Here is a 15,180-nt window from a genome sequence, read left to right as displayed (position 1 = left end):
AGTCATCTCATATTAGCTTGAGCACTTCAGCCACTCTGTCACTGTTATTGTCCATATTTGACACATTTTCGAGGGAAATCTTTGAAATTTGTATTTAAGTATCAAACACTAGGTATAATGTTGAACACTACACCACTGTTCATAAAGCAAACAAAGACTTATCCTGAATATATGCTGTAAAGATAAAAAGGGACGGGGAAATGTGAAATGTCATTAAAAAAAACAGACGGGAGACTCCGGGGTCAGCTACTTCCTACGGTTGTTTTTTTGAAAGGACCGGTTGGATCCTCGCTCTGCAGCCGACCAATCGGAAGTTAGTATTTTTCGCGCTGGTTGGCCTGAGAGTTTGAGTTTCCCGCAAGCTTTTGATTCGACTTGAATGAAATCCTTCGCTTTACATGATGAATACGGGTATTCTTTCCCTTTAACCACCGAGAGGAGATTCAGCAGGTAACTAGAAAGATGCTGTCTTTCATGTTATTGTCAATCCGGGAAAATCAAGCTGGTTGCGTTTTTGCTAGTGCAGTTATCCGGGTCGACCATCCATTTTAGCAAGAGATGACTTGCTAGTTAGCCATCTATGCTAACGTTAAATGTGCAGTTTGACTTGGCTTCAATGGTTCACTGGGGCTAGCTTTGGCTAGCACTGTTAGCTTTTTGAAACAAGCTGTCATGGCGCCTGCAAAATAAATTTAGACGTGAAACAAAAGCAGAACATTTTAAACGATTTACCGCCAATGTGCAACTATGCCGCCACGTAGGTATTTGCCTATTTGGTTTAATCGGATAGCAAGTAAGCTGATGTCTTAAGCGTCTTGATGGCGGCTTTGTCTATTTGCTGGAATCCGGTGTAATGGCTGACTGTAGTGATGACAGAGATGCGGTTGTACGCTGTATGAAAATGCTTGACCGCCTGTCCATGGATGTGATCCATGAGATTCCCTCATCGTGGCTTCCGCTTCAGGAAATAGCCAGGGCCTTTTTCTTGCATGACATTATAGAGAAGTCCGCTTGGCAAAATAGGTAGCCTACGCTCGCCGGCGGAACACTTTAACGTAACGCTAATGTTTAACGTACAGACGGAGCGCTCGTTAAAACCGCTTGCGTTAACGTTAAGACAGCTTCAGTCGTCCTGCAGTTACACTGCAACGAACATTACTGTCACAGTGTAGGGCAATAGACAATATGGTTTAGCTTTGTACAAAGGGTGGTATGGATTAAATTCCAGCAATTATTCGCACTCCCAGTTGCATTGCTCTGTATGTCAGCTGCTTCCATTTCCGCGGCTTTTCTAGCCGGTAATGCGGTCGTTACGCGGCACAGCCAGCCGTCCGCTCATTGGACATTCGCTGCATGCGGTGGAGCCTGCAGGCTGATTCTCCATACTACTTTGCCACAGTCTGCAGCTAGCAGCTAGCAGCTAGCGAGTCATTTTCCAGGAGAAAGCCAACTTAAAATTATCGCGGTAAGAGGGTTTTCATGCCGCCAAGTGGGTTTCGTTCGCATGCATGGCTATAATCAAGGATAGGCTTGACCTGACCTCACTCTCATTAGTTGTTATTGGGTGGAGGATGAATAGATAAATGTATAGATATTGTTTCATTAAACACAGTTATTGCTGCTTCAGGCTTCTGGTCAATCGAGTCGCTCTACTTTCTTGTAAAAGCATCCGAAACTACAAGGCTAGAACATTCCGTGACAGGTGCAGTATTCTGTGTCCCCTCCCAGCTTTCTATTCAAGCTCGCTGGAGCAAGTGAGTGCCATTTTGTAAAATGTGTAACGTTATGCTTATTGGAGTCATGTCTCAGAATGCAGTTTAGCAAATTGAAAGAATCAGAAGCATACCCACACACAAATACTGGATAATATTGTTTTCTGATTCAACCTGTAGAATAAAACGTTTTTATGTGTCACTTGTTCCCTTGTAGCTCAGTGACCCTGGAGGGGGTTAGAAGTGATGGATAGCAAAGGTAGCTCCCTGCCTTCAATGCCCGAACCAGCCAATCCGATCAGCATGAAGCAACCACCGGAGTCCCTCAGTGTACGGAAAGGTCGAGGGGATATGAGTAGTGACCCTGCTATGCTAATGGACAAAGCTGCTGCACATCTGGCTGCCACACTACAAGACAGCGTTCTTCAGAAGATGGCTGGCCATAACAACCACAGTCACGACAGGCTCAAAGACCTCACCTCCCGCATGCTCAACGGTGACCAAGACTCACTGCCCGAGCTTTGTACCCCTGAGCCACCTATGTTCAGGGGTGCCGAAGCGCCTGCCACAAATGGCACCCATCAGCACAACTGTACTCCTCACACTGAAGCTGAACTAACAGTAACGATACCCCAAGTAGTCACGCAGCCGTTATTTGAGCCATGTTGTGCCAATGGGACCAGTTTGGCCACAGCCGCTGAAGGTACTATATCTGGAACCGATGAGAGGCAGGATATAAAGAAAAGGAGGGGGCGAACTGTCAAACCAAATCCTCAAACAAACTTAAATCCCTCTGACATCCAAGTGGAGCCTCCTGGCCACACAAACATTGTGGAGGGAACTGAAGAGACAGATGAGGTTTTACTTTTATTCTTACCTTTTTAAGTGCTACTTAACCCCTTTGTGCAGTGTAGTATACTGCAATATGCTGAGAGATGGTACAGTTAATTTAACAGACTGTATTACATTAAAAGTAGAACATTTTCAGCTATTAACGATGTGTTGGGAAAATGATCATTTCTTACAAAAGTTTGTATTTATTGAGTAACTGTCTTTCTTTCTCTTGTGCAGCCTGAGAACAGGTCAGAGTTGAAAGAGGAAGTAAAGGAACAGGCTCCTTTGCTGAGCCGCTTCTCCGTTGGGGATCTGGTTTGGACAAAGGTGTCAGGATACCCCTGGTGGCCCTGCATGGTGACCACAGACCCAGAACTGAACCATCACTTTAAACAGAAACAGAAAAGTGAGAAACTCACGGCCACCTGCACGATTTTAACATGTCCTGGAAAATTGATTTATGGTTTTATTGATTTGTCCATTTATTGTTTTTCAACAGCCAATGGGAGGTCAGGTCTCCTTTACCACGTGCAGTATTTTGGAGATGCCCCAGAGAGAGGCTACATCTTTGAGAAGAACATGGTGTCCTTCACTGGTGAGGATCAATACCAAGAGCTTAGTCGGAGCAACAAACAGCCGGCCTCGCGTATCAACCATAAAAAGGTATGTCTGCTGCTGCCGCCGTCTTTTGGTCTTTTCCCCTCTATGTGCCGTCTCTGTGTGTTGGCTGTGTAGCAAATGTGGTGTGCCGTTATGAGAAACATGTTACTTTGACGCAATTTTGAAACCCTGAATTTCCTCAAACTGTTTTGTTAGTTTCACTTTATTCAGGTTTGGGGTTTATAAAATCTTTTATCACTTCATTACAAAACCAGTCTTAATTCCACTTAGAGCTCTTTTACTCACAAACAAAATGCTAACAAAGAAATTATGTCTGCATCTCATAAGTTTGTGGGAAGAGGCTTTTTTTTTCTCCTCCTCAGAGTTGTAAGGTTGAATATCACTGCTGTAATGTGTCACCTGTAACTTGGCTCATTCCTCTACTTGTCCCACAGACAACTCCCTCTGTGCCGCGTAAACTCCAGGCTCAGTGGAACATGGGCATCATTCAGGCCAAGGAGGCACTCGACATGTCCCTGGATGCTCGCATGGCCAACTTTGGATTTCTGTATGATGACGACGGGCCTCATCTGAACCTCCACATCTTGGAGAAGTTAAAGCCGGAACAAAGCAACAAGCTGAACCAGAAAGCAGAGAATAGGCTTAGCCCAGATCTCCCCCTCCAACCGGTGGGTACTGCCACTCTGTCACAATTTGTTCCACAAACAATACAAAAGCTCGATTTTTATGCTGGTGGAAAAGAAATGATAAACCTGAATCATCAGATTGTTGAAACCTAAAACAGAGAGCTGTGCTGATCTGTGATTAGTCAGTATTTTAACTGTAAGTTCTTAGAAATGCTGTTTTAAGCGCATGTTCTTAAGATGTGTAATACTGTAATCATGCATTAAACAACATTTGTTTTCTGCAGAATTCCTCAAAATCTGTATCAGGTAAACAAGGTAAACCAGTTGTACCTCAGAAGAAAAAGAGAATATCCAAACAGGGTCACTCTCCCACCAAGACAGCGAGGAGAAAGAAAACGTCTGCAGCGGACAACACTTCTGAGCCCGTGAAGAAGGGGAAAACAAAGGAGGTCTCTTCAACAAATGATGTTTCAGAAGTGGCCTCACTTCCAGTTTCAGTTCCAGGTTGGTTGAAAGTTGAAGACCTCGCAGCAGATTAACTGACCACTAATTGAGTTTTGGCCGAATTTGACCTTAGCTGGCGTATAATTACCAAAGCTGTGGAGTGTCATGCTTTAAACTGCTTCTTGTGACTAATAGAAAAGCAGAGTGGCTGGTTTATGGCAACCCGTTTATCATCAGGAGGCTGAAGCTTAAAAACGCTGCAAAGTTTTTAGCAGGAGCCACTGATGTTACAGGGACTGAAAGTATGCTAGCGCTAAAATGACCACAACAGTCGTGCATGTAGCAAAGGTCAAGGCAGCTTCTGTATTATTCCTAAATTCATTTTAAATTAATAAAATGTAAAACGAGTCATTGGAAGGAAGCCAACCAAGCTGACATTCATTTTCTTTTTAGTGAAAAAGGAGCGAAAGAAGAAGAAAAGGCTGTTAACAGATGCTGTGGCAGAAGAGGATCAGCAGTCTAACAAGAGATCCAAACCAAGCAAAGATGCTCAAAAACAGGTGGGTTTCTTTGTCAGTCCCAAGTCTAAGAATTTTTTAACTCTTTGTTCAGAAGAAACTTTTCCCTGGAGAAACTGAATTATTCTCTTGGCATGTTTGAATGCTGAAAACGCAACATGTTTTGTATCTAACATGGACATCAAGCGATTTGTGATAAACAACATACTGAGCAAACGTTTGCCTTTTTCAGGCTTCAACTTCAGAAGGACCGGTGAAAAAGCGGAGAAGGTGGACAAAGAAAACCGACGTAAAGGATGCAAAAGAACCCAGGAAACATCTGAAGAAGTCAAAAAGTCCCCTGACTGGTAAAAAAAAAAAATTATATTACCGGTACTCTATATTTGTTTGACTGCTCTTTTAAATTCACATCTTTGTGGATTTGTGGCGTCTTAGCTGCTTTGAGTCTTAAAGTTAAAGTCCAGATCATTTGATGGTACACAGATGACCAAGAGGCAGAGAAACCAAAGCGCAAGAGAAAAAGGAAACGGGATGGAATGAACCAGGCCACACCCTCCAAGGCAAAGAAGAGGCGTTCCTCCCCGTGTCCTGATCCCGAGGTGAGGGGATGTAACAGCTGGTGGTACTAATGTGAAAAGGTTTCTCCAGCAATTCAAGTTGTTTTCATGATTGACGTTTCTTTTTGTCTTTATAGAGAGGTCAGCCATGTTGGCAATTAGTTTAGCTCGTTAGTCAGATGAGAAGCAAATTTAGAGGCTTCAGTGTGAATGGTACAACTGTAGCTAACTGGCATTGTCTTATTCAGAGTTCATCACACGTTGTTTGCTGCAGGGTTCTGGGAGTGAAGGACGCCCTGAATCTCCGAGTGACAGCTTAGACGGGACAAAGAAGGGTGAACGCAAAAAAGAGTTTGTCTGTCAGGTACATCTGCTGTTTGTTTCGAAACGAGTCGGTATTAAAGCTCACTCAGTTCACTCAGCTGTAGTTTAAATCTGTGTGCGTGTGTTTTTCCTCTAGATGTGTGAGCAGGCTGGTGAGGACCTGGTGCCCTGTGAGGGTCAGTGCTGCGGGATGTTCCACCTCCACTGTCTCGATCAGACTCTCAAACCTGACGACAAGCTGTTGTGTCAGGAGTGTAGCACAGGTGAGCAGAACAGAGGCGGCGTTAATAGTGGAGCAGAAGGAGACCGTTTATGGTAACACAATAATTCTGTTCCCGTTGCCGATTCTTTCTTCTCTGTTTCTTCTCTTTAGGAATTCACTCGTGTTTCATTTGTAAGAAGTTGGAGGGTGAGGTCCGGCGCTGCCACGTCCCACACTGCGGCAAATTTTACCACGAAGCGTGTGTCCGCCTCAACACCCTCACGGTGTTTGACAACAAGGGCTTCCGGTGCCCGCTACACACCTGCCTGAGCTGCCACTACGGCTGCCGCACAAAGCACAAGTCCAACAAAGGTATGCTCTCATCAGGACATTTTAGCTCACGGAGGCGGAGCTTGGTGTATTTTGTAAAATTTGTACGGGAAGGCAGTTATAAAATGTTGGTTTCCTTGATTCTGAACCTCGTACCAGTTAATTAACTAGTATTACTGTGTTACTTGGAAAGTTGATATTAGTACAATTGATTGATTTCTGTTGCAGGTTTGGTCTTATTTGAATTAAAGTGTTATAACAGTGTCATTAAGAAAGTCTTAAATGTAAGACTTTGCCTTGCTTATTTGTAGAAGCCCAGTTATCTCCAGTATGTAACAGTTATCACTTTATTTAAAATTGCAGTTTCATGTCAAATGGTTTATGACTAACCTTTCACAGGAATAAACAAGTAAGTGAATACCTGCCACTTCTGTTTGAGGTCATCGGTTATCAGTAGAGCCCTTGTCCGTGTTTACAAAGGTATCCATTCAGGGTTTCGTTTGTGCCCTTCTGGCGCTTTGGGTCACCGAGTTCACTGACTTCGCCGTATGTTTGTGTAACCTGGTCCCGCTCTCTGCGCTGCAGGCAGGTTGATGCGATGCCTTCGATGCCCAGTAGCGTACCACATCGGCGATCAGTGTGTGGCTGCAGGAAGTGAGATGATCACCAACACTGCCATCATCTGCACCAACCACTTCAACGCCAAGAAGGGCTACAGCCACCACAGCCATGTCAATGTCAGCTGGTGCTTCGTCTGCTCCAAAGGTTCGAAGCAGCTGCTCACCTCTTCACACACGGCTGTTACTAAAAGCTCCAGACTGATTGGTTTTAAGAGACTTGTATGCACTTAAAATTAAACATCGTACTAGTCAGTTTTATATAAAGCTACTTTTCAGTACTGAATGACATATTTATAGCTCACTAAACCTCTCTTAAACTTCAAATGTCAAATGTGGCGCCATTAATCTCCCAGGCTGCTATTACTGAAAATCAGAAAATGTTGAACTGCAGCAGCTCAAGTGTTTTTTCCCTTCCCTTTCCCTCAGCCAGTTTTGACGTGTTGTTGTGTGGGAGTGTGTGAGATGAGCGGACTGAAACAGAAAGAAAGTTTGTCTTTATTAGCTACAATATTATATCCTGCAGAAAAGTCTCACTAGCTATTTTCACATATCTCAGTTTCACAACCCAAACAGAAATGAAGCTATATGCCCTTGTTTAGGCTATATTAACAAGTGTGTACGTAGGAGCTTTCTTTAGCTGAGAGTCAAGCTAAACAGGTTATTTGTACCCAGCCTTAAAAATCCTTAGAATTACTGTCTAACCAGATACTTAATCACTTAAGCCTGCATAATTGAAATAATTGTTGGTCAGGATGTGTCCTTCCCCATGCTCATTAAACAGATATGTGGGAAAAGTATTTGTGCAGTTGGAAACATGCTTTCTCAAAGCGATGGTGAAAAACGACTTCAGTTCAAAATGCTGCAGCGAGAGTACTGACTAGAAAGCGAGAGCTGGCTGCTCTTCATTGGCTCCTTCACCTCACGTAAAAGGTCTTGAATAATTTAAAACTAGAATGGGGGGCGCCGGCTTCAGCTTTGGTTCCCTCTTCTGTGGAACCAGCTCCCAGTTTGGATTCAGGGGACAGAAACCTTCTCAACTTTATGGATTCAAACTTTCCTTCTTGATCAGGTGACTCTAAACCATCCTTTAAATATGCTGCAGTAAGGTTGGGCTTGTCATCCTACAATTTATTGCACCTTGAGGCCACTGCTGTGAACTGGCAGTACATAAATAAAATGTAATTGAATTTGTAAGTAAGCATCTAAAGGACTGGTCGCCCATCTAAAGGTGTCCTTGTGTTGCAGGGGGACAGCTGTTGTGCTGTGAGTCCTGCCCGGCAGCTTTTCACCCTGACTGCCTGAATATCGCTATGCCGGATGGGAGCTGGTTCTGCAACGACTGCCGAGCCGGAAAGAAACCCAAGTACAGGGACATCATCTGGGTCAAACTGGGAACATACCGGTAAGGGAACTGGATGCAAGGGTATCTTTTTACCTTTCATATCTTTGAGCTAAATCGGTAAGTTATACATTTGTTGCTTCTATCTTTCTCTTGTCCTCCTGAGATGGTGGCCAGCAGAGATCCACCACCCAAGAAACATTCCCACCAACATCCAGCATCTTCGACACGAGATCGGAGAGTTCCCAGTCTTCTTCTTTGGCTCCAAGGATTATTTCTGGACTCACCAGGGCAGAGTATTTCCATACATGGAAGGCGACAGGGGAAGCAAACATCAGAGGAATGGAATTGGCAAAGTCTTCAAGAATGGTGAAGATCTCCTCTACTGTCTGCATGCTTTAAACGTTTTCCCTAATTAAGTAATTACTCAGTTTTTTTAAAAAAAAAACAACTTAAAGGCCATCATAACAATCAGATTTGGTTTCAAGCCACTCATCATTATAAAAAGCTTCTCTTTTCAAGCTTTGTGTTAACAGAAGTAATTAAAAGGTGGTTTTTGCCAAAAGCTGCAGCTTCCACATTAACGTCTTCAGGTTTTAATGCTTTATAAAAACACAGACAAGCTCAACTGGACATGAAAGCCATTTTCTGGATTTTTGTAATGTAACAGATGCTGTCATAATTACAACAAACACAATGTGTATTTTTAGCTCGATGTGCTCATACTCTGTTCTGTTTTGTCTTCCTCAGCTCTGCTGGAGGCCGAAACTCGATTTAAGGAGATAAAGATAAAGCGAGAGGCTAAGGAAGCGCAGGAGAACAGCCGTAAACCTCCCCCATATAAATTTATCAAGGTGTGAAATGTCTTTGTTATGTCTAAGCACCGGTCCACAAGTACAGAGTTACATGAATGGAATTTTAGGATTTTCATAAACAGTTTGTGTGTTTTTATGTGGACAAGGAAAATTCAAACGTTCGTCTTGCCGCGTTTGATTTTGTTTGTAGACTGCTGATTGGTGTCAGTTTTACATTTTCATGTTGTTAGAGATCTTTCAAAATAAAAGCAGAAAATTTCTCCATTTAAAAACAAAAAGAATGGCTGTTTATGAGTTGATGTAGCTTAAATGCACCTGTGCGTGTAAGGTGTGCTGCATCTTAAAAATGAGTGAATGATGAACTTTGCTTTTCCTTTCCATAATGGGGTATGAAGCATGTTCTTTCACATTTTATTTTGTTATAAAAAAAATGTTATTCTCCCCCCCCCTTTAGGTCAACAAACCTGTCGGCAAGGTTCAGGTGTACACCGCAGACATTTCTGAGATCCCCAAATGTAACTGCAAGCCATCTGGCGAGCGGCCGTGTGGGTTTGAGTCGGAGTGCTTGAACCGCATGCTGCAATACGAGTGCCACCCTCAGGTGTGTCCCAGTGGGGAGCGCTGCTGTAACCAGGACTTCACCAAACGTCTGTATCCAGAGACCAAGATTATCAAGACCCCCGGCAAAGGTTGGGGCCTGATCTGCCTGCGCGACATCAAGAAGGTGAGAAGCTTTCTTGCATTGACGTGTTCTTGCTTGAAGTATCTTATTTGTTCATTTCATTAAAACTGCTTAAAGATGCTGCCCGTGAAAGCTAAGGGCCTGTATTCATCATGACGTTGCCCAAAAATACTCACGCCGTAGCTCTGCAGACCCGCCCAGATTACACAAGTAACACGATATCTCTGGTTTCTGGTCTGATTGGTTTCTGATCGTTTCTCGAACAGGGTGAGTTTGTGAACGAGTACATTGGAGAGCTGATCGACGAGGAGGAGTGCAGGGCGAGAATCAAATACGCCCATGAAAACAACATAACCGACTTCTACATGCTCACCATCGACAAGGTTGGTACCGACCGCTTATCGAGAAAGCCCAGCACGCCCTGCGGGTGGGCTGTTTGCGCTCCTCACAGTGTTAGGGTGCCGACTTCTCGGTAGCGGTGCCATTTCCACGGGGAGCTAGATCAACAGATTGGTATTGCATTGGGAATGTTGCATGACAGACAGCTGTAACATTACAGTAGTCAATACTACAAATACTACAAATGCAATTCGACTGCAAAATTTGTTAAATGGGAAATGCAAGTGTAGCTGGGTTGTGGATGTGCATCAGTTATAAACTGTTCAGGTGCTGCAAATGACTGACTGTGGCCATCTGTTTGTGACGGTAAGGACCGAATCATCGACGCTGGCCCGAAAGGAAACTACTCTCGCTTCATGAACCACAGCTGTCAGCCCAACTGTGAGACACAGAAGTGGACGGTGAATGGTGACACGCGTGTCGGCCTGTTCGCCGTCTGCGACATCCCAGCAGGTGAGAGACATTTGACTGCAAGTTTAGTCTTAAATTTAAGCAATAAATATGCTCTTATAGTATATTCTTTAATCTGTTTTTGTTTTTTCTCTATCACAGGCACCGAGTTGACTTTTAACTACAACCTTGATTGTCTCGGCAACGAGAAGACCGTGTGCCGCTGCGGCGCGCCCAACTGCAGCGGATTTCTTGGTGACCGACCGAAGGTGAGCTTCCAAATCCAAACAAATTCAGTACAAATCGATTGAGGAGAACTAAACTGCTTTGGTGAAGTTCCATAAGTTTGCTCACCTCTGCATTTCCTCTGTAGAACTCAAATGGCCAAACAGCTGAGCCAAAAGGAAAGAGGTTGAAGAGAAAGTATAAAAAGAGGAAATCGGAGGGAAAGAAAAAATCTGAGGACGAGTGTTTCCGCTGTGGAGACGGAGGGCAGCTGGTGCTCTGCGACAAGAAGACCTGCACCAAAGCTTATCACCTGTCCTGCCTGAACCTCACCAAGAGACCGTTCGGTAAGACTCCACAGACAGTCTGAATGCATCTGTTTATGCTATGTTAACTCCCTGTTATTATTACTCACAAATTACATGGCAGCAAGCAAACTTCACATCAAACGAGTCTGAACTAAATGAGTCAAAACCAGGCTTTCAGAGAGGAGGGAGTCTGTTTACCCCCAGGAAAGTTGCTGCACCTGGTGACTAATCACTAAGTTTGCAGTGGAGATGGAAATGGAGAGCTTCACTGCTTCCAGCATAAAAGGAGAAATGGGCTTCGGCTGCCTATTTCTTTAATCCTTCTTTTTCATTTGTTTTTAGCTGTTTTTACAATAATGTGTTTTTTTTAAATCAAAATTGATGCCTCTCGCAATGTTAAGGCCCCACATGGGCACCATGAGGCTGTTCTTTGATGAGATGTAACTGACTGAGCTCTAGTGAAAGTGTCGTGGCTCTCCACAGGCCGCTGGGACTGCCCCTGGCATCACTGTGACGTCTGTGGGAAAAACTCTGAAGCCTTCTGCCAACTCTGCCCCAACTCTTTCTGCAAGGCTCACCAGGAGGGGGCGCTGCGTCCCTGGCCCCCCACAGGACAGCTGTGTTGTATGGAGCACGAAGAGCTGGAGGGAGGCGACAGCCACACCCAGGATATCGACTCGGAGACGAAAACGGCCGCCGCCGTCAGTCGTTCCTCTAAAAGCTCCAAGAAGGCGGAGGGAGCAGAGGGCAAAACAAAGGGCTCCAAGAGAAAAGCCGCAGACACCTGAAGTGACCTTTCACAGAGCCAAAAACACCAAACCAGACTCGGGCCCCCTTCTTCCCCATCCACATATAGTGTTTTCACAGGAACCAAGGCACTGTACATCGTTGTTATCAGGGAAAGCTGCTGATCTCTCACATGCTCAGCAATGGCTCATCGCTCAAGAGTCTTTTTGTTTTTTTACCTTTGAAATTTTCAGGCTTTTTTTGTTTTGTTTGTTTTTTCCCCTCTCCCCCCGTCTCGTCTGCATTGAGGCGAACCATCTGTGGTGAAGCACAAATCAGCAGAGCAAGCACAGGTCCGGACACTCATTCCTCCAGAAACCAAACAGCCTCTCATCTTACTGTCAGCTTGTTGGTTCGTTTTTCCTCGTGTATATAACAGAAGAAATGAGCTGGCGTCTGCATTAACGCTGATCCAGCCAGGACTGAAACCAAGTGCCAGTGTCACCGTCTAGCTTGAACCTCAGTCGGGCCGCCTCCTCTCACTCAACACGGATTATCTTGAACAGCAGAGTTTTATAGCTTATATCTATATGTGTATATCGAAGACCAAAAGTATAATTACTGGAGTAGTGTAAGACATCACACAGGTTGCCAAATGGATTGTTTTTATTTTTATATATAGTATATATATATGCCAGATGTAATATGGAACACCAAGACACTATGGATAGGCGTCAGATGACCTCTTTTGTTTTTGTAGCCATAGATGACCTGTAACTGTAGACGTGTGCTGTTGTTTTTGTTGTAGCTCAGTTTGAACTTCTTTTTTTTTTTTTTGAATAATTTTATGATTTCTTTTTTTAATTTGAGTTTATTTGTGAAACAAAGATGTTGAACAGTGTGAAGCATGTCCAGTAAACGAGGGATTACAGAAGGTATTAAAAACGAGAGCAGTCTGAAAACTGCCCTGTGACTTGAAAAAAAAAACAACAACAAAAAAACACTACTTGGAGGATTTCCAGGTCTTAAATACTCTGTTCGATGATGAGCCACATTCTCGAAGGAATGACGGTGACTTTTCGGGTCAGTTCAGAGTCCTTAAGGTGCTCTCTCTCTCTGTCTTTTTTTAAAATATCCACTGTAGTGTCTGATATCTGATCTCCGCAGATTTTAGGCTCGAGATATAATAATACTGTCTGAAAGCCGGGCTTTTTATCGACGTAATCTGAGATTTAAAAAAAATCTTTCTTTTTTTAAATCCTCCGGAGGTTTTTGTCTCAGAACTGCAGTCCGGTTATTATTTAACACTCACGCGCTGGCAGACGACAGCACACTGGCTAACGTAATGCATCTTAATATTTGACGTGTACTTTTGTCGCATTTAACGATGAGCCCCGAGGGCTACGTGTCAGACGCTTGGCTGAGCATAAAACTGCTAAAATACTTGGCCCGTGTTTGGCTGATGCAAGTTTCATAACCTCACCCTGCAGACGGTGTAAGAATGGGCACAGCCACCATGTCCCCCTAGTCCCAAAACAAGGCCTGAAGCTGAGGGGTTCCGATACAAGAACATCAACATTGAGTGAGGGAGCTCAGTGCTTCTGTTCGATTGTGCAGCATTTCACTAGAATGCCTAAAAGCAAGTCCTGATATTTGTGCAGGGGGGAGTCTCTGCATTTACCTTCTGCACCAGAAAGCATCAGCCAAGCCACCAACACCCTTACCCCACCCAATTTTAATTTTTTTTTCCCCTGAAGGTGTTAAAACAGCGTTCCCACAGGTGTATCTTCATGTATGTAATGATTTTCTTTTATTTAAAGTGCTGAGCTGAGCCAAGTCTGACAATATAGAGCTCTGAAACCACTGCTTCTGAAAAGCACACACACCTGTCGAGGGAAGAGCACAATCAGGTTGCTGTAATCATGTGACACCTCCACACTTTTGCCAGTTTTTGCCTGAAAAGTGCTGATTATGCTTCCTGAGCGGATTTGACATTTTTAGGTCTCGCTGCTGCTGCTCTCTTTGAGTCGGTCACGAGGCTGCAGACATTTGCTTGTGCCTTTAACTTCACATTTGTCTGACTGTTTAAATTCTCTCTTCCAAACAGGTCGCTTGTTTCAGCAACTTTTTATTATTTTTTTTAATCTGTTAAAAAAGACTCAGAAGCAGATTTTACTTGTATACATCCATCAGGAGGCTGTTCTCTTGTTTTTTGTTTTTTAATAACTGCACTTTTTTTTTTTTGTAAAGTTTTTCCCCAGGGCATGTGACTGGGACGTGTCCAAATGTTCAGCGAGTATTTTTGACTTCCTATGTTAATTATCTTCATCCTAACCTTGATTTATTGTTCTGTTGAGTGAATGTAGTCCAACCAGTCCCTTTTTTCTTTTGAAAGCACTGTAATTCCCTGTAGAGCTGAAGTGTAATGCGTGTAGGGGTTTCATTCTGTAACTACTGTCATAGTAAACCAGACTAATATGTACATAATGTATAAGTGGTAATAGTGATGCATTTATTGTAAATATACAAGTTTTGTCCTTTTTGTTTGTTTTTTTTTTTTCATCCTCCCCTTGATGCAGTGCTGAAACACTTTTGTGCAGGATCTCACGTCAGCTGAATCGTGCAATAAAAAGTGGTTGAACATGTATCCACCGTCTGCTTTTTTTTTTTTTTTCTGTGTAACTGAGAGAAATAAATGTACGTCTGTTTTCACCGAGACACCAGTGTGAGATGGCACGCCTCCGCATAATTCAGTCAGGAGCCAGAAGATTTGCTTTATACAGCATAAAGTCAGTTGTGGTTTTGTTTTTAATAAAGACGTTCAAATCACAAATCATCTTTGGAATTTTCTAGTTGTGATGGAATTTTTTTTTTTTTTTTAAGCTGCCAACGAGACGATGAGTCAAATTTCCTCAGTGTCCAGTGTTAACGAGGAGGTTCAAAGGAATCTTGAGGTCATCATGGGCTCATCCAGTCAGAATGTGAATGAACAGTCATCTATCTGTTGCTGTAAAGGACACATGTGGGCTGCTAACTCTCAGCTGCCGCCCTATGTGGGAGTAAAAAGAGTAAGTGCAGTCCTTATGTAACATGTGACAGGTGAATGCGATTAAGGGCAAACTCCAAAGGTGAGAAAAGGAAACGAGGTGAATCAAGGAGGAGAAAAGAATCTTTACAACATCCAGGTACTACAATGCTACATCCCAGTGCTGCAAGATGATTTGCATTAACAAGCCTCTGATGACTCTAATGAAAAAAGAGAGTGTAGGAAAGCTGAGCGCAGATGGAGAAAAACAAACCTCCAGGTTCATTATGACATCTATAAAGAGAAACTTCACAATTATAATTTACAACTGAGGAGTGCAAGGAGGTCCTACTTCTCTGACATCATCACTAAAAACAGCCATAATGCTCGGGTCTTATTTTCTACAGTTGACAGGCTAACAAACCCTCCTGTGTCAGTGGCAGCTGAACTTCATTCGACCATGGCCTGCAATGACTTTGCCAA

The 15,180-nt window shown here is 43.5% G+C and overlaps 1 protein-coding gene across 3 annotated transcripts; it reads left to right on the top strand.

The window, feature by feature from the left end:
• Window positions 1-309: 309 nt before the first annotated feature.
• nsd2 (nuclear receptor binding SET domain protein 2) lies at window positions 310-12,634 on the top strand. 3 transcript variants are annotated; one of them, XM_026152429.2, is made up of 22 exons: window positions 310-450; window positions 1,930-2,570; window positions 2,784-2,952; window positions 3,046-3,209; window positions 3,602-3,835; window positions 4,078-4,297; window positions 4,691-4,797; window positions 4,988-5,102; window positions 5,239-5,354; window positions 5,587-5,676; window positions 5,773-5,899; window positions 6,010-6,210; window positions 6,754-6,933; window positions 8,034-8,190; window positions 8,294-8,496; window positions 8,878-8,981; window positions 9,397-9,666; window positions 9,891-10,007; window positions 10,335-10,476; window positions 10,576-10,682; window positions 10,787-10,985; window positions 11,430-12,634. In XM_026152429.2, the coding sequence occupies exons 2-22, from the start codon at window positions 1,959-1,961 to the stop codon at window positions 11,732-11,734; spliced, it is 3,939 nt and encodes a 1,312-aa protein (XP_026008214.2). In that variant the 5' UTR covers window positions 310-450; window positions 1,930-1,958; the 3' UTR covers window positions 11,735-12,634. The 3 variants fall into 3 exon arrangements, with proteins under 3 accessions (XP_026008214.2, XP_026008217.2, XP_026008215.2); XM_026152432.2 differs by lacking the exon at window positions 310-450 and adding an exon at window positions 1,353-1,465; XM_026152430.2 differs by lacking the exon at window positions 310-450 and adding an exon at window positions 1,393-1,754.
• The last annotated feature ends 2,546 nt before the right edge of the window (window positions 12,635-15,180 follow it).

This window comes from Astatotilapia calliptera, chromosome 19 (genome assembly GCF_964374335.1).
Source record: "Astatotilapia calliptera chromosome 19, fAstCal68.1, whole genome shotgun sequence".
NCBI lineage: Eukaryota > Metazoa > Chordata > Actinopteri > Cichliformes > Cichlidae > Astatotilapia > Astatotilapia calliptera.
This window is presented reverse-complemented; position numbering and strand designations above follow the sequence as displayed.